This window comes from Aspergillus glaucus, assembly GCF_001890805.1.
Source record: "Aspergillus glaucus CBS 516.65 unplaced genomic scaffold ASPGLscaffold_32, whole genome shotgun sequence".
Classification (NCBI taxonomy): Eukaryota; Fungi; Ascomycota; class Eurotiomycetes; order Eurotiales; family Aspergillaceae; genus Aspergillus; species Aspergillus glaucus.
Window position 1 is genome coordinate 36,983 of NW_019170484.1, and position 21,137 is coordinate 58,119.

Consider the following 21,137-nt stretch of genomic DNA (forward strand, 5'->3'; position numbering starts at 1 on the left):
AGTGGTGCCATCAGCAGCAATACCGACCAGGTTGCCAGCGACATCGAGTCCGTTCATGGCCTTGTGGCCGGAAGAGCCACGGGGGTCACGGGTCAACAAGTTGGAAGAGCGTCCAGCGATTGGCGCACCGATGACGGAGTTGGCGGAGAGGATGGTGGCAAGAGCCACAGTAGCGAGCTTGGAAGTGTCGATATACATTTTGAATGAAGATTGGTTGGAAGTTGAAGATGCTGTAAAGCGAAGAGTTGTAGAAAGCAGAAAGGCTTTGAGATTGGAAGCTTTGTAGTGAAGATTGTTGTGATTGTTGTTGATGGAGAATTCAATTCTGGGATGGATTCAAGCACTCTTTTATAGAGCACTCTCATGCATTGTTGTGAAGTTGTATACAAAGATGGCCCCAGGCTGACCAGGCGCACACCTTCATTGCGACACTGTATAGCAAAGGTCAACCTTTGGGGTCCAAGGATCGCAACAGTACCTGCGCATTCTCTGAAACTGCATGCAGGACGAACACCAGCGTTGGCCAAGATCCCAGGTATGAAGCGAGCTTATTTTACTCTAATGAAGAGTCAATCAGTACAGGCACATTATTGGAGAATGGCAATGGACCCTGGGGGCCATTTGGATCCTCCGGGATGTATTCACAGTTGGAATAGCCACATTGCCAAGAGCCGCACTGACTGAAAATCCGCGTGCGATCTGAATTCTCTTCTGAACCGTGCTTGGAGGGCCATTTGTGCTTGGAGGGCCATTTGGGGGTGGCAGGTGCTGAGGCTATGCCGCAGGAATGACAGTTGAAACAGTCCATGCCCATTTTGGCCCGGATAAGGCAGTTTTCCTCATGTTTCAAGTCCGCTCAGGGTGCATTGTCGATGCACGTGGAAAGTTTGTATTCTCTGAGGAATCAGCATCGTTTGGCGCCGTCATGGGTTGTATTGTAGAGAGTAGACTTGAGGATGTCATGAAGTCGCGCAGTGATGGCGGTGATAGCGGAAACCGTGTCTACCGCTTTATTCTGCCGTGTTTACTCTGCCATGCCCAATACAGCAATCGAGTACAACTGCTCCTTGTCCACCACGCATATTTCTTCCTAAGGCTGATTCTCAATTGTCAACCTTATGTCTGTATCCCATATGTTCGAATTCTACGCATGTCCATTCTCAATGGCCACCTGAGTCAGGAACTGGATGGCATCGGATGATCGGATCCTTCGGGCTACCAAGCCACGCCGCAATTTACGGCTTTGTGAGTGGTGGTTAATTTTATGAACAGCTAAATGAAGTTATGCAGCTAACACTAGATGCAGCGGCAATGCGCTCGACCCTGATTCGTGACACGATAAATACGACCAGGCTATTTCCGATTTAGCGTGACCGGCGGTTTCAATTATATCGCTCACAAATTTGGGGCCATTAAGCGGATTCGCTTGCTACTATACCCTATCAAGACTGGTCTGGCACTGTTGTAAAATGCGGTTCTACCCGATGATTTTGATTCCAATTTAGGAACACGAGCATACTCGGCCAGCCTTACACTTGTGCTTGGTTTTTATGGCGTGATGACAGGCGAAATCCGCCCCTCGAGTCCGCTGTGCGCTTTCCGAGAATAGCTGTCCATCTCAGATGACAGGCAGGTACCTGCTTGAGCCACGACCAGGTTACAGATACGCTGGGGAGTCGTCGGCAGAGGTGAACCAGGTGATACTCCGTAGTGAATGTGCCAATTCCGGAGCTGTTCTTCGTCCTAGTTGAACTGCACCTTCAGCTCCGTAGTGTAGTGCTGTACTATGTAGACTCGGTAGACAATCGGACGCGTTGGCAGTCTTATTCGTATGTTATGAATTCCGTCTCGATGGCGTCTCATAATGACTTCTTCATAGAAAATAGCCGAGGTGGTGCTATGGCACTATGCCATCAACATAATCAGTCCGGATGGTATCGATTACAGAGTACTTCCTCGATGTTCGTGGCACGTAATTCTAGTAGTATGTGAAGAATCGGGTTTCAGCATCTTGATATCCGAAATAGACGAGTAGCATGTTACTTCGAGGTGTAAATATGTTGCTGCGTGGATGTTTATTACCGGTGCGGATATATATTTTTGAAGCTGCATACCACTGCTACACCATAATTGTCCGAATGCCACTGCTAAGCATTATCTGACTCTGTAATCTCATGTACCCTTCGTGCTATACTATTTTGCTATTTATTTTCTTTCTTTCTTTTTGCAAACCATACAGAATGCATAGAGAACACTCGATTGTTTACTTCCAAAAAGGGTAAGGTCATGACCGCAGAATAGTAATTCCGGCACGCGCTCGCGTCGATACTCTGTAGCAGACTAGCAGTGCTGTCGCGAACTCAGGCTACTCAGCAGACACCACTTGGAAGCTCCTCTAACCACTCAAATGAACGCTATTATGCTCCTGCTATGCTGCAAAATACGTGGGAAACATGACTGTCCCTTGCATCCAATGAAAGGGAACTGAATTGTAACCGGCTCATGGCTGGAATGCTGACACGTCCAGTATGGCCATGCGATTCCCTTATAATCCCCAGTTGGACGCCTCGGTGCTTCAAAGGCATCTGAGTGCTCCTCGATAACTCATTCTTGCTCATCATGACGCTACTGAATCGCACCTTTGCTGCCCTAGTGGCGGTCAGTACATGTACGTCAATACGTTTTTGGTTACAACTGATGGCACATAATCTAACGTTCCAAAGTACTGTCCGGCTGTCTTGCACAGGATCCTCTGCCAACGACTTATAAGGACCCGAAAACCGGAATCAGCTTCGATACATGGAACGTGCCAGGCAGTTCTGGAACCGCCGGGCTGACCTTTGGCATGGCTCTCCCGAGTACGGCGTTGGAGGATGATGCCACAGAGTTTATCGGATATCTCGTAACACTCCCCACATGCCGGTGCATATTGGCTGCGAACTAACTGAAGTAGCATTGTGCTGCAAAAAATGCCACGACAGCCCGCGGTTGGTGCGGCATCTCGTTGGGCGGTTCCATGGTGGACAGTCCTTTATTTATTGCCTACCCGGATCGCGGCCGCGTTAAGACCTCCCTACGCTTCACCTCTGGATACACGATGCCTGGAGTCTACACCGGCAACGCCACAGTCACACAGATCTCGTCTGCTGTCAATGCGACGGGTTTCTCATTGACCTTCCACTGCCAGGACTGTCTGCACTGGTCACAGAATGGCACGACAGGGAGCGTGTCTACAAGTGGTAGTATGTTGGATTTCGGTTATGCGCAGTCTATCGAACCGCCGGTCAATCCGTCCTGTCCGGATGGGATAAGGCTGGCGCGGCACGACTCGCAGGGTACCTGGACCGCGTTGCTGGAAGATGCCGCAAGCGAGTCCTACGATAAATGGCGCGCTCTGGCAAACCATACTGTTCCTAGCAACTGCACCAGCACGAGGGGCCGCAACTCCAGTGTCCCGTCCCCCAGTCGACTATTCGGCAGTCGACTATTCGGATAGGTTCTGTCACGGGAGAATTTTGGGGCACGGATGGCACATGTGTCTTCACCCTTGCTCATGTAATCCAAGTACTTGCGTTTTCGCTTCATCTATTCACGAGAGTCTTGGTTTATAGTTGTGGTATAGCTAAAAGGTATCATAGTATACAATCCGGGCTACACAAGTGCTTATGCTTTTATGAATGAAATAAATTGTCAGAATGTACGCGTCTATGAACAGTGACCCAATGGCTATATTCACCCGACTTGCGACGAACAAACTCAGTAGTTGGCGCTGAAAAAGTAGACACCGGAGAACCTGGTCGACTTAGCGAACGAATCAATAATTAAAGTGAGGATACATACCTAGTAGGCGATTTCCGGTGCCGTAGCAGCGGCGGCGCTTCATGAGCAGCCAGATGGAAGTTGGAGAAGAACCATACGACGCTGCGAGATGCAATGGCGTTCCGCATGTTTGGTAAAGTCATTGGACGAAAGACTGGGCTGAGTGTGTCCCGTCTTCCTCTCGAGTGGCCTGATCGCAACCTATATAGCATTCCTGCAGCGTTTCAAATGGAGTCTGATGTGGTTTGAGCACATTTGCACGAATATACCAGTAGATCCCGCACTACGGACTTGCTCTGAATACGCCAGGGCCAGGATTGTCCAATAGAAACCCGCCTCTGCAGACCAGAACATATGCGTGGGATTGAGCACATTTTACAACTCAATCAACTGCGCCGAGTCACACCGTTCGTTAGCACTGACACGGTCAGAGCCGACCAGGTCAAGATGGGCATATATAACAAACAGTGGACGTGAAACGCAAGTATGAACCAGCATTTTTCGTGACGAGATGGACCATGACCATGGCACTGTAAACATGACCATGGAAATGAAGTATCCCGACCATGGCCATGGCATGGTAATGCCCGCCGTTTTCATTACCGGAACGCACATCACGCTGTTCTTCAACAGTTGGAGAACCTCATCGCTGACCTCATACCTCCTTGCACTATTCCTTCTCTTTGTATTGGCCTTGTTCAATCGCTTCCTTGGGGTCCTGAAACTCCAACTCGATGCCAGAATTGAGACACCTCTTGTTCCCAATGTCCCCATTACAGCCCCTCCACCCGCATTGAGACGGCATCCTCTCATTCCGAAGAACCACGCGAGTCCTCTCCCACGCTATGTGAAGAGTCACAACGCCCACGACGGCGACCACTTCCCACCGGCACCCTTCTCGCACGCGCAATCCGAGGAATGGAATGAGTTCATCTCGGGCCGACCCACAAAACCACAAGGACCAACTGTACGATTTCTCCGTGCGCTCTCTGGTACATGGACAACGAGAGAACCTTGGAACTGGCGACGGAGGAGTCTCCGTTCATTGCTGGAGGGAGCGCGGGCGTTGATCGGTTATATGCTGTAAGTTTTCACCTCGATCGAAGATATGACCTAGCTAAGGGTCCTAACTTTCGTAGAATGTTAGCAGTTATGACTTTCAACACCGGGGTGTTGTGTGCGGTAATCGGCGGGATTATTGTCGGCGAGTTGGTTCTGGGTCAGTATGCGCAGTCGGGTTGGCAGGATGGAGCATGTCATGATGGTTAGCGTGTTGGACAATGAGTTTCTGAAATGTGTCAACGAATGAACGATGTATATTCCTGCTCATGCTTTTCATGATTTGTATGTATCCTACATTAAGAAGCTCTGACTATATTTTGTTATAAACAGAAGGCTAGTACATACGAACCATAGGGTGTGGAGAACAGGGCTTCCCGTCCGCTCAGCCGTACTTAAGCCACATGTTAAGTGCGGCCAACCGTCAATTTTGCCTTTTTCTCGTTGCCGCTCTAAGGGTGATGACCGGGTGAGCACTAGTTGGGTACAGGTGATTGTGATGCCTTTAGAGTCAAGGGTGAGTGTTGGGGTGATCAGTGGACAGTGGGTGAGCATGGCCTTGCGAAACCAAACAGTACTTCTAAAAAGACTATTTGGCATAAATGGGCTGTTGTTTCGCTTGAGCATCACATTTTTCTTCTTCATTTTTCTGCCTTGTGTCTTTCTAGACTATAGAGACAGTGTCACAGGCTGCGCCTGTCGCATAAGCGATATGTTTAGTCAGGCGGAGAGGCTGTCGGACGGAGAGATTATCGTATAGTTCTAGGACAAAAGTCTACGTAATTTCCCGCAACCACGAAAATATATATAATCGCCAAAACATTTCTTTTCCCCATAAAACAACTCGATTTACTGATGTGACGGTTAGCAGGCGGCCGAAAAGGGCTACTTCGGTGGCCGTTTTTGGAGTCCTGCTAACCAACTCCCGTCTTGGCATCAGGTGAGCGTATTCCCACGGCCACGGGCTTTTCCTCCACGCCAGGCCACGGGTTTAAACCGTTTCACGTCCCTCGACGCTAGTCTCAAATGGGACTTTTGTTGCTATTTTGTTCAACATCATCTATCTAAACACTCTCACTGCGGTCGCAAATGGTAGCCCATTTTGGCTCCCCTCGACCATCATGTTTTCTCGAATTTATAAATCCCATTGTGCCGACCGTGTCCTTCCCTGCTTCCATCCTTCCTCCCATGAGCATCTCTTGGAGCACCTCCTATTCTTTTGAGGTCTGTTTTCATCGACAAAACCGCTGTTATTCTCACCTTTTTTTTTTTTTATCTTCTACTCCAGACTTTCTTTTTGTTTTTCAGTTTCCCGCAGGCTGTGTTAACCATGGCGCCTCACTCCTGACCAGTCAGCTCTGACGACAAAGAGAATCAGACTGATGCCAGCTCTGACCTGAGTGAGATCTTTTCAGACAATGGCTCTGATAGTGACTCCACCAGTGACCTGGAACTTGATAGTGAGGATTCAGATGATGAAGATGAAGATGAACCCAATGACAATATCTCCAATGATGAGGGCCAGCTGCCTCCTGAACACTATTTGGCCCAAGTGGAGAGCTTGAATGTCTCTCAGCTTCGACAGAAGCGGTACAGCGACGCCACTCAGGAAAGACTTGATGAGACGTGCATGTACTGGAATAGGTAGATAACTCTCTTAGCCATCAAATCATGTTGAAAGCTCACTGGTGGCTTCCTGGTAGATATTGTCGGTATATTGGTGTTGACCCGGTACAGCACTGGCAATGGATCTCAGACTCAGATGAGACGGTCCATTTCCTGTATGCATTTTTTGGCTGGCGGTGTGACATCCATTGTGGCAACTACCAGATTTTTTGATTATTGTCGAGGCTCTCGTGACATCGGCCGACTGCACGTACTGACCAGTGCATATCTTCTTCAGAAGACGGTGAAACACGACTTTGAGGAACCGAGTACGCCAAGTATCCATTTCTTCACGGTCCTCCAGTTGTAAAAGTAGCCTGTAAGACTCAGCTATGGGATGATCCAAGTTGAGATCGAGGGCGTCCTCCTCAGTGAAAAAGCTATGAATGTTGTCTTTCCATTGTGGGATAAATTTCATCAAGTTCTCAGGCACGTCGTCAGACACGTTGTCAATCTTGGGGAGCGTCGCATATTTCGCAGATTTACGACGACTTTACTCTCAGTAAGTCCCATATTGATGAAGTTCAATGATTCCCGTAGTCATTGGCACTATCTACCCTGCACATGCTAAGCCACGCGTCCGCAAATGCCAATCCCGAACACCCCCTCCTTTTCGGCCAGCAAGCAAACACCTACTGCGTCTGTAGTCCAGCCATTTTCATTAGTTCTAGGCCAATAAATCCATGGCACTCTGTAAATTGTAAGCTCGCGAAGTCATCTAGAATTCCATTAATGAAAAAGCGCCCTTCAGAACATGCAAAGCACGGTGGACCAATTGATCCTTGATTTTGATGAGTAACTATACCTTGAATAACCTGGTGTATAACTACACTCCAAGAAAGGATTACATTAATCCACGCCTAAGACCCCCACTACACCGCATTGAATACAAGTTATTATTGGGTAGAGTGTAGATAGAAATTGCCTAACCGCCAAACATGAGTCCAAACCTTTTTTGGAAGGCAAGCAATCTTCGAAGCCGCCAAAAGGAATTGGCTCGGATTAGGATTTACTAATACCCGCTCCGAACACCAAAACAGACATAGCCATAGGGAAGGCGGCTAACGATCTCCTTTCATTATTGCATATGTTGAATGACCTCAATACACCTTCACTACCCTCCATTATCTTGCAATTTCGGGCTATCATCTGATCACTAACATCTGCTTGTGCTATCGAACGTTTTTCAATACGAGCCAAAAATTGTCAGTACATCTGCCAAACTGGTTTGGCATCAACACTCCTTCACACGCGTCTTGCGGATTCCATGGCTAGCAATGATATTCCAGATTATAAAAAACTCTTTCTGGAGGCGGAGAAACAACGGAAACAAGAAGAGGAGCGATGGAAACAAGCAGAGGAGCGATGGAAACAAGCAGAGGAGCGACGGAAACAAGCAGAGGAGCGACGGAAACAAGCAGAGGAGCGACGGAAACAAGCAGAGGAGCAACATAAACAAGAAAAGGAGCGACGGGAACAAGAAGAGAAGCGATGGAAACAAGCAGAGGAACAAAATCGACCAATGACCTTTGGCGAGCTCATTCGATATGGCCACAAAATCGTCGCTAGATCATTGAGAGTCGCAAACCAATCTCACTGCACTTCAGGGAAAATATCAGCACCAATTGGAAAAAAGTGCCCAGTAAAACTGCACCTGTGGACAGAATGTCAATACCAGCAGGAAGAAATCTATCACTCTGTTTGTACACATCTTGGATCAACAGGGGATACAGCACGTCGGACTTTTCCACCCCTTGTTGTGCTGGAGTATGAGGGACAAAATGTCAAAGAGGGACTGATAAGCAGTGAATGGGACCTTGAGAGCTATGAGCAATCTGTTGTTGAGAATCATGTACAGAACATAATTGCAGAGCTTTGCAAGATACCTACCGCTCGAGATGAGTTCTGTTTGGGTGATGGAGTCCAGTTCAACAGCCATGCCAATAGCCTTGATTTACAGACAAACCAACCATCAAGATCCAGGTCTTCCAGGCCTGATCAGTATTGCATACACCGCATTGACGATGGTACTAGCGCACTTCTTACCACAGTTGAGTACAAGCCTCCACACAAGCTACCTGTTGAGAGCCTTCACAGAGGTCTTAAATCAATGGACTTCTGGGAACAGGTAGTCAAGGCTCACAGCGTCCCTAATACTGAGGATGAGAAAGCTGAAAGGATTGTTGGGTCAGTGATCACCCAAGAGTACCATGTGATGATCCAGGAAGGACTCGAATATTCATATGTGACTAATGGACTTGCATTGATCCTTCTGCGGGTCCCCTATGACGACCCAGGCACTCTGTATTACCATCTCTGTGAACCGAATTTAGAAGTGAACTCAGAAGATGATCAGAGTTTTCTGCAGCCAGCAACAGCTATCGCTCGGGTATTGTGTCTCTGTCTGATGAGTTTTCGCTCATGTCTTCGTAGCCAACAGTGGCGAAATGAAGCAGAGGCACAGCTCCCAACCTGGAAGTCTAGCTTTGATGACACTCAGTCTCCAGTCTCTGAAGCTGAATCACTACGAAATACCCTGAATTCAAAGGACCCTTATTCTAGCCCCAAGTCCACCACATCTGAGTATCAGCCACCGTCGTCATCCTCAGTGGAGTCCCCCACTGTTAAGGGACGCCGAGCGCCAACCCAGTCTCAGCCTGGCTGTTCACCTTCTACTACAACATATTATAATGAATCTTCAGATCCTGATTTGGATTTTGAAGCTTCAGGTCAAAAAGGTCAAAAACATGGTCTCAGCGAGATCAGTTCATCGCCGGTCCAACGAACGGTACGCTGGGCGGGTTCGCAACATACTTCACAGTCAGACGGTCGACATAGGCAGCATGACGCAGACTTTTGTACACAGCGCTGTCTATTGGGCCTGCAGCTGGGTGGTCAGCTCGATGATGACTGCCTGAATGTGTTGCTCCATAAACAGAGTGAAGACAGTAGGCTGCATGCCATTGATTTGACAACTTTGGTGCGGTATGTGAAGAAACAATTGGATAAAAACATTGACCGCAACTGCACGCCAATGGGAAGCTGTGGAGCATCAGGAGCGCCATTCAAGGTCACCTGTGCTGCATATGGGTACACCGTTGTTGGAAAAGGCACAACCTCCTGCCGGTGGCCGGAACTCTTGCGCGAAGCTGAGGTTTATCGTGTCCTGCAGCAGGCTCAGGGTTCTGCAGTTCCTGTTTTCCTGGGAGCAATTGACCTGAAGAAGACCTACTTCCTCCATGGGGCTGGGGCAATTCGGCATATGCTACTTATGGGGTGGGGTGGGAAGCCTATCAGCAGTATCGAGAATATGCCTTCTTGTCCAGAATTCAATGGGGAAGAGTTGAATCGTGAAATCTCGAGATCTGTAAAGAAGATCCGCTCTCTTGGAGTTTTGCATGAGGACCTTCAACTGGATAATATTCTATGGAACACTGAGCTGCGACGGGCACTGATTATTGATTTTCATTGGGCTAAATTGGATCGTCGACCGAAGAGAAAGCGGATGCCTTTGTGTGGGGCAGAGACACGGCCACTAAAATGACTTCATACCATTTGCTAATAAGATTTGTACATTATCGGAGCATTCATTTGAGAAGATTTGTTCCTGGAGTGTTGTGAACCGGAGTTTTTTGACATGGGATTCATTATTTCTTTTTACGACGACTGGCGCTTTGGAACACAAGTTGATAGAGGCCGTAACCTAATTTAGTGAATTATTATCAAAGAGTCCTAAAGTCCACTTGTTAAACTGGTCGTCCACCCGGCGGGGTAAACTATGGTAGAAGCGTGATAGAGTGTATATGGAGGTATATGTATGTAACAACTTCGGTAGTAATAGCCAGTGCCATTGGTGATTAGACTGAACGCTGGTCTCTAACGTTCGCCCAGCGGTCTCCCTAAGGAATGTCGGGGTCACGTGCCCGCTCCGGGCGGCCCTGTACCTAAACGGGTTACGACCGCACTATTACTACTTCGGCCTAGTGCCAGTAGACCTTCGGTGCTTGTCTAATATACATGCGTTCCGCCCTATGTCCGTAACACCACTCTAGGGTCGAATAGACTACATTAGCTGTAGCCAGTCTATTATTTACCATCTAAATATCGACATGCATGCCTTCAAGCAGCAGCGGAACGTGCTGGGGATAGGAGCATTGGCATGGGCGGACAAAGTAAAACCAGGCATGAATGAGGCAAATGTGCGAATGAGCAGAGAAGGATTAACATCCACTGATTTGCCGATGAAGTAGACCGATGTGATGAAATCAATTGGTTTGGTGTTTCTGTACAAATATTCCGCAGGATCTATGCACTGACCTCAAGAGTCATTCGCCTTGAGTTGATTGTCGTAATGACATTTTATCCAAGCTCTACACAGTGATTGCGGCACAGTTGGCCTCACAGGCACAGCGCTTAAAACGGTCTCCTGATTTGCTGAACCACTGCGCCAGGAACACGGCGTAGTTGGTGATCCGTCCGGAACCACCCGGAAGGTGGAGACACTAATGTTTAGTTGAAGCAGCGATGGAGGGCGACTTTATAGAGCACGCACAGCGATGCCAAGCGACAATGGGACGCTAAACCTAAACAGGCACGCTATACCACTTCTAGTAATTCGCCGTCACCCAAGACTACGCCGTAGTTGCTGATCCGTCCGGAACCACCCGGACGGTGGACACTAATGTCAAATCTTTAAATATAACTAGATGTCGAGCAGTTCAGGCAAGGATTAGCCCAATATACTTCCGACATTATAGAAACAGCATGAGTGGATGTAGGATAATGTCTCATACTTGGCGCTAATATTCACTGCGGCATAGTTCTAGCTATCTGTATGTTTACACTGCCACGATCCTTTACGTTGTATGAGTCGGGTCACCATCCATTCTTATCTGAACTGGTCAACGCCATGCTACATCCAGAAAGGAATTGAGGCATACGTGAGGGTGACCAAAACTCACGTGCCAAGGGGCCGGCTGTAATAAAAACATGCTATTATTGAGCATTCTGAGAGCAGAATGTAGAAATCCAGATGCATTAGATATATCACTTAGTACAATGCACATGATCAATGAGAACAAGGTCCAGGTATGTCAACATACAGCCCCAAAGCATCTTTACAATGTCATCTAGAACAGAACTTTGCGAGAAGCATTGATACCACTTATATCCCATCTTTCTGGGGCAGTCCGCTCCATCCATATCGACCAATCTCCCCAGAACGCGCGCCTCATAATCTGCGCATACTCCCAATAATCCGGATACCAGCCCGCATACTCCCAGTCAATAACCCCTGTGATGTTACCGTTCTCATCAATCATGATGTTTCAAGGTGCGATATCCCCATGCGTGAACACAGCACGGTCAGATTTCGGCAGCATGTTGGGTAATTCGTGTTCGTACCGACTACCCCCGCAATGGAGATAGCACTCGTAGATACAAGCCCGTAGGCCTGAATCGCTTGTTAGGGGTCGGGGTGGTGATTGTAGATCTTCTAGTAAGGGGTCTTCTGAGGGGGAGCCGTCTGCAGCGCATTGGAATATACCCTCGTATTGAGATGGGACGGACCGGATTTCGGAGATGAGATCCCAGGTTTGACGACAAATAGATTCTTTGCTTTTTTTCGTCCATCGTATCCCATGCCCCTTCTAATGGAGACCCCTGGACAAGGGACATCTCAATAAACCCATTGTACTCGGAGACAGGCGGGTGGGGGACGTCCAGGGGTGCAACGGCTCAATGCCAGGCAAACAGTGCCAACATGCCAAAAGATGCCATACGAGCAATATGGGCAAACAAGGGCTCAAGCCGCACCGCACAATGGTCTATAGAGACTGTACTCGCCCAGATAGATTTCCTCTTCTTCTTCTTCTTCTTCTTCTTCTTCTTCCCCAGATTCGATATCCTCGTCGATGGCTACAATAGTTTAGATAGGAATTCAGTTCGTTATTATCTACTATTCCGAGCCCGTGACATTAATCTGCTTTCCTGTTGAGGATCGTGCTCCAGTGTACCTGTATCGCGCCTGGACTCCTCCCTGGATAGTGCTCCGAGAATAACCTTGCGATCTCTGACCAAGACCGACTCTTGTCTTTCTTCAGATTCAGTAGAAATTCCGCCTCTTCTGTGGACCACGGCGTTTTCTTTCTTGAGCCTCCTCGGGCGGCCTTCCTGCAATCATGCCGATTTTGTTTGGTCTCACGCGGGGTACTTGAGTGACTTGTTGCCAGCACATCTCACCCTTCACATGCTGTCGGTGAAGAGCTAGACATGCAACGTGGTAGAGCACCTTCAAATAGCCAAGAAAGGAATTGCAAACGATCGTCAAGCGGGGCAGACATGGCAACATAGAGGAATCTTGAAGCTGTTTGCAAGCTCGCCCATCTGATTGTTGCGTCTTCCACTTAGAACTTTTGGACTGTCCATCGACATGATAGTTTCCACGGACACCATTGGGGGAGGATGCATCGGCATCAGTGTTACATTGGGAGGGGTGCAGTTGTTGATGATCATGAATGTGAGGGCGGTCACTTGTCTGATCATTACCATTCTGACCACCAGCCCTTTCGTTGGAATCTCGATAATGGTTAGGTAGGCTGTGAAGAACAGGCGGAGGATCAGGATATGGACAAGTCATCTCTGAATTGATGACGCTGTCGGCTTGTGGGTCAGATTGCTGGAGATTGCCATCCTCCCAAGGCCAGTGGTTGGCAAGGATTACCGGGTCAATGGGAATGTCGTCCTGTGTATCAGGAAGCCTGAAGAACTCTTCTAGACTGTTGTCCGAACTGGATATACTGGGAGATGATAGACCATTCTCTGGAATATCTTCCCGAAAGGCGGGCGGCTCGGTTGGGATACTAGTATCGTCTCGAAGATCGCAGCGGGGAATTGGATCCAGATCTGAGATGTGAGGCGCTGAATCATGGGGAGATGTTGTGCCGTGCTCAGGATTCTCCGGACATGTATTAGGTTCAGGTACAGATAATTCCGGTGGTTGAGATTGAGAGCTTAATTCTGTACACAGTTGAGTGTTCGCACTGATATGCACGCAAACTTCGGCCGGTGGCCGCGCAGGGAGGTGGTGCTTGGGAAGTGGCAAAGTGCTTGAAAGGGAATCATGATAAGGCTTAGGGTGGGGGGATTTTTGGGTCCTTGGGGAATCCAGACCATGACCCTCTAACATTGCCATTAGAATGATGGGAGCGACGAACCGCAATTTCTCAGGACAAGCTGGAGATTATACATCCACATGTGACCCCGCCTTGGTGGTCAGGTCTGAAATCCCATGTAGCAGAAACTCAGGAAGCTGCTCTAGCAGCTCACAATGCCACCTTACACAGCGGAGCCAACATTGTCGCGTACACAGATGGCAGTTTGACAGAACAGGGAGTTGGAGCAGCAGCAGTTTCACCTCTGGGGCACAAGGCTGTCCGCATTGGCTCCCCAGCTACCCACACAGTATATGCAGCGGAATTGCAGGGCATAAAAATGGTGCTTATCCAAATACGCAATGCAGGCAGACTAGCATTGCAATGTTCCCATCAGACCTATACAGCAATCATCTTTACAGACAACCAGGCGGCAATACAAGCATGCTCAGCTCCAGGAAAGTCTTCTGGCCAATATATCCTGAGTGAAATTACACGCACTGCATCTCAACTACAGGAACATGGCTGGGATATACAACTGTATTGGCTCCCAGGTCATGAAGGCGTCTACAGCAATGAATGTGCTGATGCTCTTGCAAAAGAAGCTGCTAATTCCCCAGCACCCAATGGCGTGGAAGAGCTCACTCTCATGGCCAGCACTCAAAGAAGCCTCCACGTAGAAGCAACCAGTGCATGGAAGACTGAATGGGCTGCTTCCACCCATGGGAGCTCTCTCCGTCGCTTATGGAAAGAGCCTTCAAAAGCACCAATGCAACTATACCAAGGCCTTCAGAGAGCCGCTACATCAGTTCTCATTCAAATGCAAACTGGAAAGATTGCGCTGGCTGGTTATCTTGGTACCTTCAAAGCTATGGAATCAACTGAATGCGCCTGCGGACGTGGCCTTCAAGACATACGCCATGTTCTCCTCCACTGTACCAACCAGGCAGGACCACGGACACGCCATCTTACACAGGGGTCAAGGCGGGAGCTGGATTACTGAGCTTACCTAACTTGGCCAGACCTGGTACCAAAGGTGGTACAATTCATGCTTGAGACAGGTCTTCTAAGCCAGTTCCAGGCTCTACCAACCACATACTGAGTCACAACAACAGACACGAAGCAACTGGCAGCATAGTGCAGCTGAGGTTACATGCTTGCAGAAGTAGGGAAGGAAATGAGATAGTATCCAACAGGCCCATGGACCTTCGTGGCCATGGGAACAGCAGTACAAAAACAGTAGCACGGGACATACAACACGCGGAATAACATTATCAGGATGTATGTAGAAAGGCGATGATGTACATAGCGATTACCACTACGGCGGCTTACCCGGCCGCCCCGCAGGACCTGCCGCCACTCGGCCTATAGGGCTGACAGATGCGTGTATGAATAATAATAATAATAATAATAATAATAATAATAATCATGGATCTGTGAGATTTTAGCAAAAACATTAACCCAACTGGCTGCAGCATGTTTTGCATCATCCGCGCTTTTCTCATATTCCTGATTTTATTTTCCTCCCTTCCCCTTTGCAGGTTTGCTGCTCTCGCCTTCCTTCCCTTTCTTCTTGCCATCATTCTCGCCCTTGGCCTCACGAACCCGTTTCTCATACTCCTCCTTGACATTGTCGTATGAACATACATGGAACCCTCCGGCGGACTCATTGATCATGATTCCCTTACTTTTATTCTCCAGTGTTCCATCGTGTGAGATCGTGCCGCAATAGTATCCCTCATTCTGTGTGAACAGAGCGCGAAATGGGCCAGGCCTTCCCCTCTGTTTCTTGTTGCTTTCATAGTCATACTTGCCATCCTTGAAGACAGGGTATTCAAGCATTTGCTTGCCATTGCAGTGGGGGTCAAGGAGTCCCTGTTCGCGGAAATTGGTATTATCACCATATACATGCGGATAGCAGCTCCCAACGCATTTCTCCTTGGGAATGTCTTTGATCTGGTCTTTGATCTTGTTCACGTCGAGTGTGTTTTCAAGACGGGATTTGACCACGTTTAGACAGAAGATGGGCTGCCTCGTTAGCTGGGATACTGAGTGGAGGGTGTTCAATGGCTTACTTTAGGGGCTACAGCTGTTGCTTTTCCTTTACCACGGACTTCAAGTGGAGCTGCAAAGATAGAGCTAAAGAGGAGGGTAAAGGCCAAGAAGAAAGTTGTGTTAACCATCTTATTCAGCGTGTCAATTGAGAATATATTTGATTGTAGAAAGGAGTATTCGGTTCGGAGAGGGAATGATTGGGAACGATTTAAGATTGATGATACTCCAAACCTAGAAATATGAAGCCCTTATATGTTCAGTCCATCTGAACAGGGGTGATTTGGTATATGCCTTGGTATACAATACATGGGATCAATGTCAGGCTCATAGGCCTACGGCCCCCCAAGGCGGAATCTTATGTGACCTATTTTATGGTTAAACAAAAGGGAGGCAAAAAAAAAAAAAAAAAAAAAAAAAAAAAGGAATAAAACAACATAGAAATTAAAATAAAGAATAAAAAGATAGTTACGTTTGAATCCAAATTTTTACATAGAACTGCATTCCTATCCTTGTTAATATGGTTGTGTTATGTATAGTAAGAAAGTGCTTGTCACAACCTGGCTTCTCGTATCGTACCTAAGCTTCTAGTTAGCCAAGTCTCGGGGTGTGGCACACTTACTGCGTGCCCGTCAATGACTCGTAGTATCTCGGCAATCGTAAGGTCAACTATCCGGTTCAATTATGCGTTGCTGGGTATATCGCCCCGCCAGGCTCCGTAAGACACGTGAATCAATAAGGTAACGATTAGAGAAACAAGGCTAATTGAGTACGTATACTAAATTCTTGGTTAAGTGCGGACGAGTCAGAACTAGAAAGATAACCAATGCTAAATTACTTGTAATTGGTCACGAAGAACTAAGCTAAGTACATCAATGAGTGTCCTTATATATCCATCCTGTTGTATACTATCTGTGGTAAAGGTAAGGTCGCTGTGTGCCATTTAGTAGTAGTAGTAGTAGTAGTAGTAGTAGTAGTAGTAGTTGCTATTTGATACAGAATAATGGTCGGACGAGACCAGCAAGGTACCGAAGGTCGGTACACGTTTGACAGCTAGTGTAGAGACAAGCGCTTGCCAGCAAGCACTCGTAAGCGTACGATAGTCAAGAATATAGATGTATTCCTTATTGTCAATTGGATGTATATCCTCTAGTCACTACTCTCATACAGTGGTCTTGTACAGTCTCTGACAATCGACTCCCCAATACTGATCCTGAGCTAGTACTCCACTTTCAATTCTGCCTTGACACCGCTGGGCTATAGGTCCTCCGATCGGCCACCCAATCACACGCTACGTGTGCCTAGACTGCCCCCGCTTAGGCCCGATAGTGATAGCCAGCGGCTAGAGTAGCCCCTTAGTCAATCATGATAAGGAATAATTAACTAGTTAACTAACTATAAGGAATTTGTCAGGCTCGGTAAGCGGGCCGACTATTAGTCCGTCCTTTAACTTTCATCAATACCTAAATACGAAATAGAGGGTGTACCCCGGAGTAGCGCCAGCACCACCCTTTTTCTACTTGGCTCCACTAATAACCATCACTCAAAGCAGTAACTATTGCTTGTTTTCTTGGCCCCCAAGTGACTGTACGCAGGGCTGATTCCATCGTCAGCGGTGTTTTGAGAAGGGAACACAGCCCCGTTGTACCGCCGCAGATCAGATGTTAGCTTATAAACAGTGAACTTGCTTGTTTGAAACAGCAAAACTAAATTGACTGATTATTCTCAATATGAATCTTCTTGAACTACCGCCTGAAATATTCCACTCAATCATTAAGACTTGTGTTGCTTCTATACCATATTCTGGACAACATAGGTCTGATATCAAAGCACTCCAACTTGTCAACAGTAAGGATCCCTTGAAGTTCCCATACCCTTCAAAATATCTTACTAATAGGTGGTTAGAGCTCTTTTATCAAGAGGTTTCAGAGGCTCTTTGCATTATAGACCACAGCTTTGCTTTTAGGAATTTGAGTTCCACATCTCGCTACCTCCAACGCTGGGTATTCAGCTCGAACACAAGCGACAGTTATCTTAAACGCACTATTGAATATGTCACTGGACAGATCATGAGACACAATGATTCTAGTCCTGATGACCAAGAACAACTGTCTTTGGTTATCTCACGAGCAGCCGTTGACTTCATTGGCCCTGGGTTAGACCGAATCTTGCGAGGAGAAAGAACACATGAACTCAAACCACCCTGTCATGATGACCTATATTACATTGTTGGCCTTGATGAGTATAGATTTGACCAGTCAATGCGACATGGAGTTGGCCAGACCAGTGATTCACCAGAGCACATTTTGTCTTCAGCAGCCTACCTGGGAGATATCTCACTGGTTGAGCATCTGCTGGTACAGGGTGTGGATGTTAATGTTAGAAGTAACATATTTGGCTTTCCATTACAAAATGCTGCCTCAAAAGGCCATTTGGAACTTGTTCAGTTTCTGCTTAACAAAGGAGCAGATGCTGGGGGTGGGAGCTGGCCCCAAACTGAAGAAGGTCAACAGGCAGTGGAAAAGAAACATGGAAAAGAGGATATTGACCAATGTCTCTGTCTCCCTGACTTCTACCAGCCAGCTCTTACTCCCATTGAAGCAGCAGCTAAAGGGGGCCATAAAGAGATACTCCAACTCCTTCTACAACCAAAGTTTCACATCTCACGATCAAGTTATACCTATCGAAGAGCAATTGTGCTTGCAGCTGAGGGGGGAGATGCCGATCTTTTAGAGATGCTTGCTGTGACTGCTGATTACAGCACTCTCTCAGAGAGATCACTTCTAGAGCTATGGAACTGTACACTTCGGCATGCTGCACTGCATGGCAAAACAGAGACCATTTCCCTACCACTGGAAAAGGGTGCGCAGATTAATCATGAATATCATGATTTTGCATATTCTACACCATTGGGATTTGCTTCTCATAATGGGCATGACCAAATGATTTTGTTGTTACTGCAAAGAGGAGCTGATATTAATGGTGGATGGGAAGATCCTCTTTTTTCAGCTACCTGGAACGGCTTTGCCCACACTGTGGAGTTGCTTCTAGACCAGGGAGCTGATACTCATCATGTTCAATCTCGGTGTTTAGAAAAGGCAGCTGAGTATGGAGAAGCAGATGTTGTTCGGCTTTTCTTAGAGAGAGGTATACATCAGGCTCCTGATTATCTCAGTGAAGGGAAATCTGCATTGAAATGGGCGAAGTCTACTAGCCACGAGCGTGTTGTGAGAGTTCTTAGAGAATTTGGGATTGCTGAAGATACAAGTACGAATTGACAGGGTGTGTCAGGCATAATCAGGATAATGGAAATTTCTTCATGGCTTCTACCTAAGTAGTTATCAACGAGAAAGTTCAACATGACGGGGAAAGAAGAGGAGTAGAGGCATTGCCAATTGTTGCATTAAGGTATATCTTTTGATAATTGCTGAGACAGTAGCCTGTCAGTGAGGCAGTATACTGTAGGCGAGGCATACTTTGTAATCTCACTAGCTGCTGGGTGGGTGGCGCCAGGCCGTGTCAAGAGATCTGCGGGGCTCAAGATTCAAGAAATTGTCACGGAGAATGGGCGCTCACCAGCGGCATGATATGTTTGACTAATTTGGTCTGTTTGGATATAGGGCAGGAACACCTTCGCACACATTAGATAGCTCAGCGCTGGCAGGCCCAGCTTCTTTCCTTCTTCATGTTAGTATTTCTGTAAACGCTTGGTGTTGAGCTGACCCCGTCCAAGTTGGAGGAAGTCAAAAAGGCGATCAACTTTTCAAACATGAAGAGCAATGAATTCAGTGGATTGGGCGACGTCAAAGAGCTGGGCAGCACGTTCTTCCGCAAGGGCCAGGTGGGCTCGTGGAAGGAGCAGTTTACTGTGCAGCAGAATGAGGCTTTTGATCAGCCGTGGGCAGAGCGGATGGGATCTGAGAAGCTGCCCTGGAGTTTCTCTTAATGGAATCATCGACAGTGTGTTTCAAGGATATAGACCACAAGGTAGCTAGATGAGCTACAGGGGTGTGTACTATGTACATATAAACACAATATTTACTTCGTATTTCTCGATCCGAATCGCATACGTAGGTAAAAATGAGACGATAAAAACAATTGAACCAATTTGATGCCCGTGGCAATGTAATGAGACCAAATCAGTGCAAGAAGAGAAAATAAGATAAAATAGATTGGGCATCGATCAATATTCGGTCCTGAAAGTCGGCCGCTTGGCCGATCAAAAAAGCTATTTTTTCTAAAACAGTAGCTCCAAGTGGAAGTTCACTTGACAATCCAGCGCCTGCAAGCCCTGATTACCTCCAGCATTTTCGTTTTGCCGCAGTTATTCGTCGGCCACTTCTCAGTTTCGCGTAATGTACCTGGAGTGATCCTTTACTACTACTACGACCTGGGAAGTGCTGTGCAATGTCGTCCCATATCAGTTTGTCCGATTCCCTGAGTTGAAACAGCTGCCTGTCCTCCTCCGGAGAGAACCGGACACTTTTCAAAGATTGCCTTTCATTATCGTCGGTATAAGGAGGAAATTCGATGCGGGTTGAATTTGATTGTGATGCAGTGAGTTTGGCAATAAGCGACTGGGAGAAGTCTACTCGGTAGAAGATATCTGGAGCACAAGCTCGCAGTGTGAATGAACCTTGAATTGGGATCGACTCACTCTCTTGCACAAAATCTGGAAGGGCTGATGCTAAGGCGGTCAACAGCTAATGACCAGCTGCTTATGCTGGCAAACACTGCCAATGGAGCAATATGAGCAAACGACGAGCTATAGCCCCGTCATATGTGACCGCATGATGGGTAGATTTTTCCTTTGTCTTGCCTGGCGGTTTTCTTTCTTCTTCTTCCTCTCCAGATTCGATATTCTCGTCGATAGGTTACCTAGTCTAGATATGAATATTATTCATTTTATCTACTAGTTACCGAGCCCGTGACAGTTCTCCTCTCCCATTCAGCAACAAAACAGGATATATTGCGACGCATTGAATATTGAGAAGGTATGTCTTTGCAAGTAGCAACAAAATCCTTCGCAAAGAGTTTTAGTGTTTGAGCAAATGGATCAGGCTCTTTTGCAAAAATTTTTGCTCTCAAGTTTGTCTTGAGATAATCGCCAACTACACATTTATTAGTTGTTCCAGATACAGTCAACCTGCATTACTTACAGACACCAGTTCTCAATTGCCCTATAATATGTGGCTTCAGTGGCAGGAGCTGTTTGCTTTAGGCAAACAACATTGTCTTGCTCGTCTGTCCCACGTTGATAAGCTGTGGTAAATCCCCGAGTGTGACGACTCAACGCCGCATCTACGCCAACATCGACAAACATCATCAATATGGCAAACGATGCTCCCGAGACAATCAAGACAAACACTACCACACGAACCCTATAAAATC

General features: G+C 47.2%; 8 protein-coding genes across 8 annotated transcripts; 4 read left to right on the top strand and 4 right to left on the bottom strand.

The window, feature by feature from the left end:
- Positions 1-23: 23 nt before the first annotated feature.
- Positions 24-198, bottom strand: ASPGLDRAFT_39995 (uncharacterized protein; the record flags this gene model as incomplete). Its single annotated transcript, XM_022545152.1, has 1 exon — positions 24-198. A coding segment is annotated over one exon (175 nt), but the record flags the coding sequence as incomplete, so codon positions are not given.
- A 2,421-nt stretch (positions 199-2,619) lies between these two features.
- Positions 2,620-3,496, top strand: ASPGLDRAFT_137084 (uncharacterized protein; the record flags this gene model as incomplete). Its single annotated transcript, XM_022541501.1, has 3 exons — positions 2,620-2,668; positions 2,724-2,902; positions 2,954-3,496. The coding sequence occupies 3 exons, from the start codon at positions 2,620-2,622 to the stop codon at positions 3,494-3,496; spliced, it is 771 nt and encodes a 256-aa protein (XP_022395990.1).
- Positions 3,497-4,215: 719 nt separating this feature from the next.
- On the top strand, positions 4,216-6,973 carry crmD (putative copper transporter crmD). Its single transcript, XM_022548490.1, has 3 exons — positions 4,216-4,902; positions 4,959-5,083; positions 6,231-6,973. The coding sequence occupies exons 1-3, from the start codon at positions 4,331-4,333 to the stop codon at positions 6,524-6,526; spliced, it is 993 nt and encodes a 330-aa protein (XP_022395991.1). The 5' UTR covers positions 4,216-4,330; the 3' UTR covers positions 6,527-6,973.
- A 662-nt stretch (positions 6,974-7,635) lies between these two features.
- On the top strand, positions 7,636-10,277 carry ASPGLDRAFT_52756 (uncharacterized protein). Its single transcript, XM_022547830.1, has one exon. It carries the CDS (start codon positions 7,811-7,813, stop codon positions 10,085-10,087), a length of 2,277 nt encoding a protein of 758 aa, XP_022395992.1. The 5' UTR covers positions 7,636-7,810; the 3' UTR covers positions 10,088-10,277.
- Positions 10,278-11,628: 1,351 nt separating this feature from the next.
- Positions 11,629-11,918, bottom strand: ASPGLDRAFT_52757 (uncharacterized protein). Its single transcript, XM_022547831.1, has one exon. The coding sequence runs from the start codon at positions 11,862-11,864 to the stop codon at positions 11,673-11,675; it is 192 nt and encodes a 63-aa protein (XP_022395993.1). The 5' UTR covers positions 11,865-11,918; the 3' UTR covers positions 11,629-11,672.
- A 468-nt stretch (positions 11,919-12,386) lies between these two features.
- On the bottom strand, positions 12,387-13,684 carry ASPGLDRAFT_1506987 (uncharacterized protein; the record flags this gene model as incomplete). The annotated part of the gene is given in 2 exon segments (XM_022542176.1): positions 12,387-12,778; positions 12,791-13,684. Coding segments are annotated over 2 exon segments (1,026 nt in total), but the record flags the coding sequence as incomplete, so codon positions are not given.
- A 1,525-nt stretch (positions 13,685-15,209) lies between these two features.
- ASPGLDRAFT_40000 (uncharacterized protein) lies at positions 15,210-15,877 on the bottom strand (the record flags this gene model as incomplete). The annotated part of the gene is made up of 2 exons (XM_022545153.1): positions 15,210-15,722; positions 15,770-15,877. The coding sequence occupies 2 exons, from the start codon at positions 15,875-15,877 to the stop codon at positions 15,210-15,212; spliced, it is 621 nt and encodes a 206-aa protein (XP_022395995.1).
- Positions 15,878-18,007: 2,130 nt separating this feature from the next.
- Positions 18,008-19,055, top strand: ASPGLDRAFT_181075 (ankyrin repeat domain-containing protein; the record flags this gene model as incomplete). The annotated part of the gene is made up of 1 exon (XM_022542984.1): positions 18,008-19,055. One exon carries the CDS (start codon positions 18,008-18,010, stop codon positions 19,022-19,024), a length of 1,017 nt encoding a protein of 338 aa, XP_022395996.1. The 3' UTR covers positions 19,025-19,055.
- Positions 19,056-21,137: the final 2,082 nt, after the last annotated feature.

What these genes read in the sequence shown, in the direction of transcription:
- crmD (XM_022548490.1), top strand. Translation starts at nt 4,331, where the DNA reads ATGGACCATGACCATGGCACTGTAAACATGACCATGGAAATGAAGTAT. An exon ending in GCGTTGATCGGTTATATGCT is followed by an intron (nt 4,903 to 4,958) that starts GTAAGTTTTCAC and finishes TAACTTTCGTAG; the next exon opens with AATGTTAGCAGTTATGACTT. An exon ending in GGATGGAGCATGTCATGATG is followed by an intron (nt 5,084 to 6,230) that starts GTTAGCGTGTTG and finishes ACTCCTGACCAG; the next exon opens with TCAGCTCTGACGACAAAGAG.
- ASPGLDRAFT_52756 (XM_022547830.1), top strand. Translation starts at nt 7,811, where the DNA reads ATGGCTAGCAATGATATTCCAGATTATAAAAAACTCTTTCTGGAGGCG.
- ASPGLDRAFT_52757 (XM_022547831.1), bottom strand. Translation starts at nt 11,864, where the DNA reads ATGATTGATGAGAACGGTAACATCACAGGGGTTATTGACTGGGAGTAT.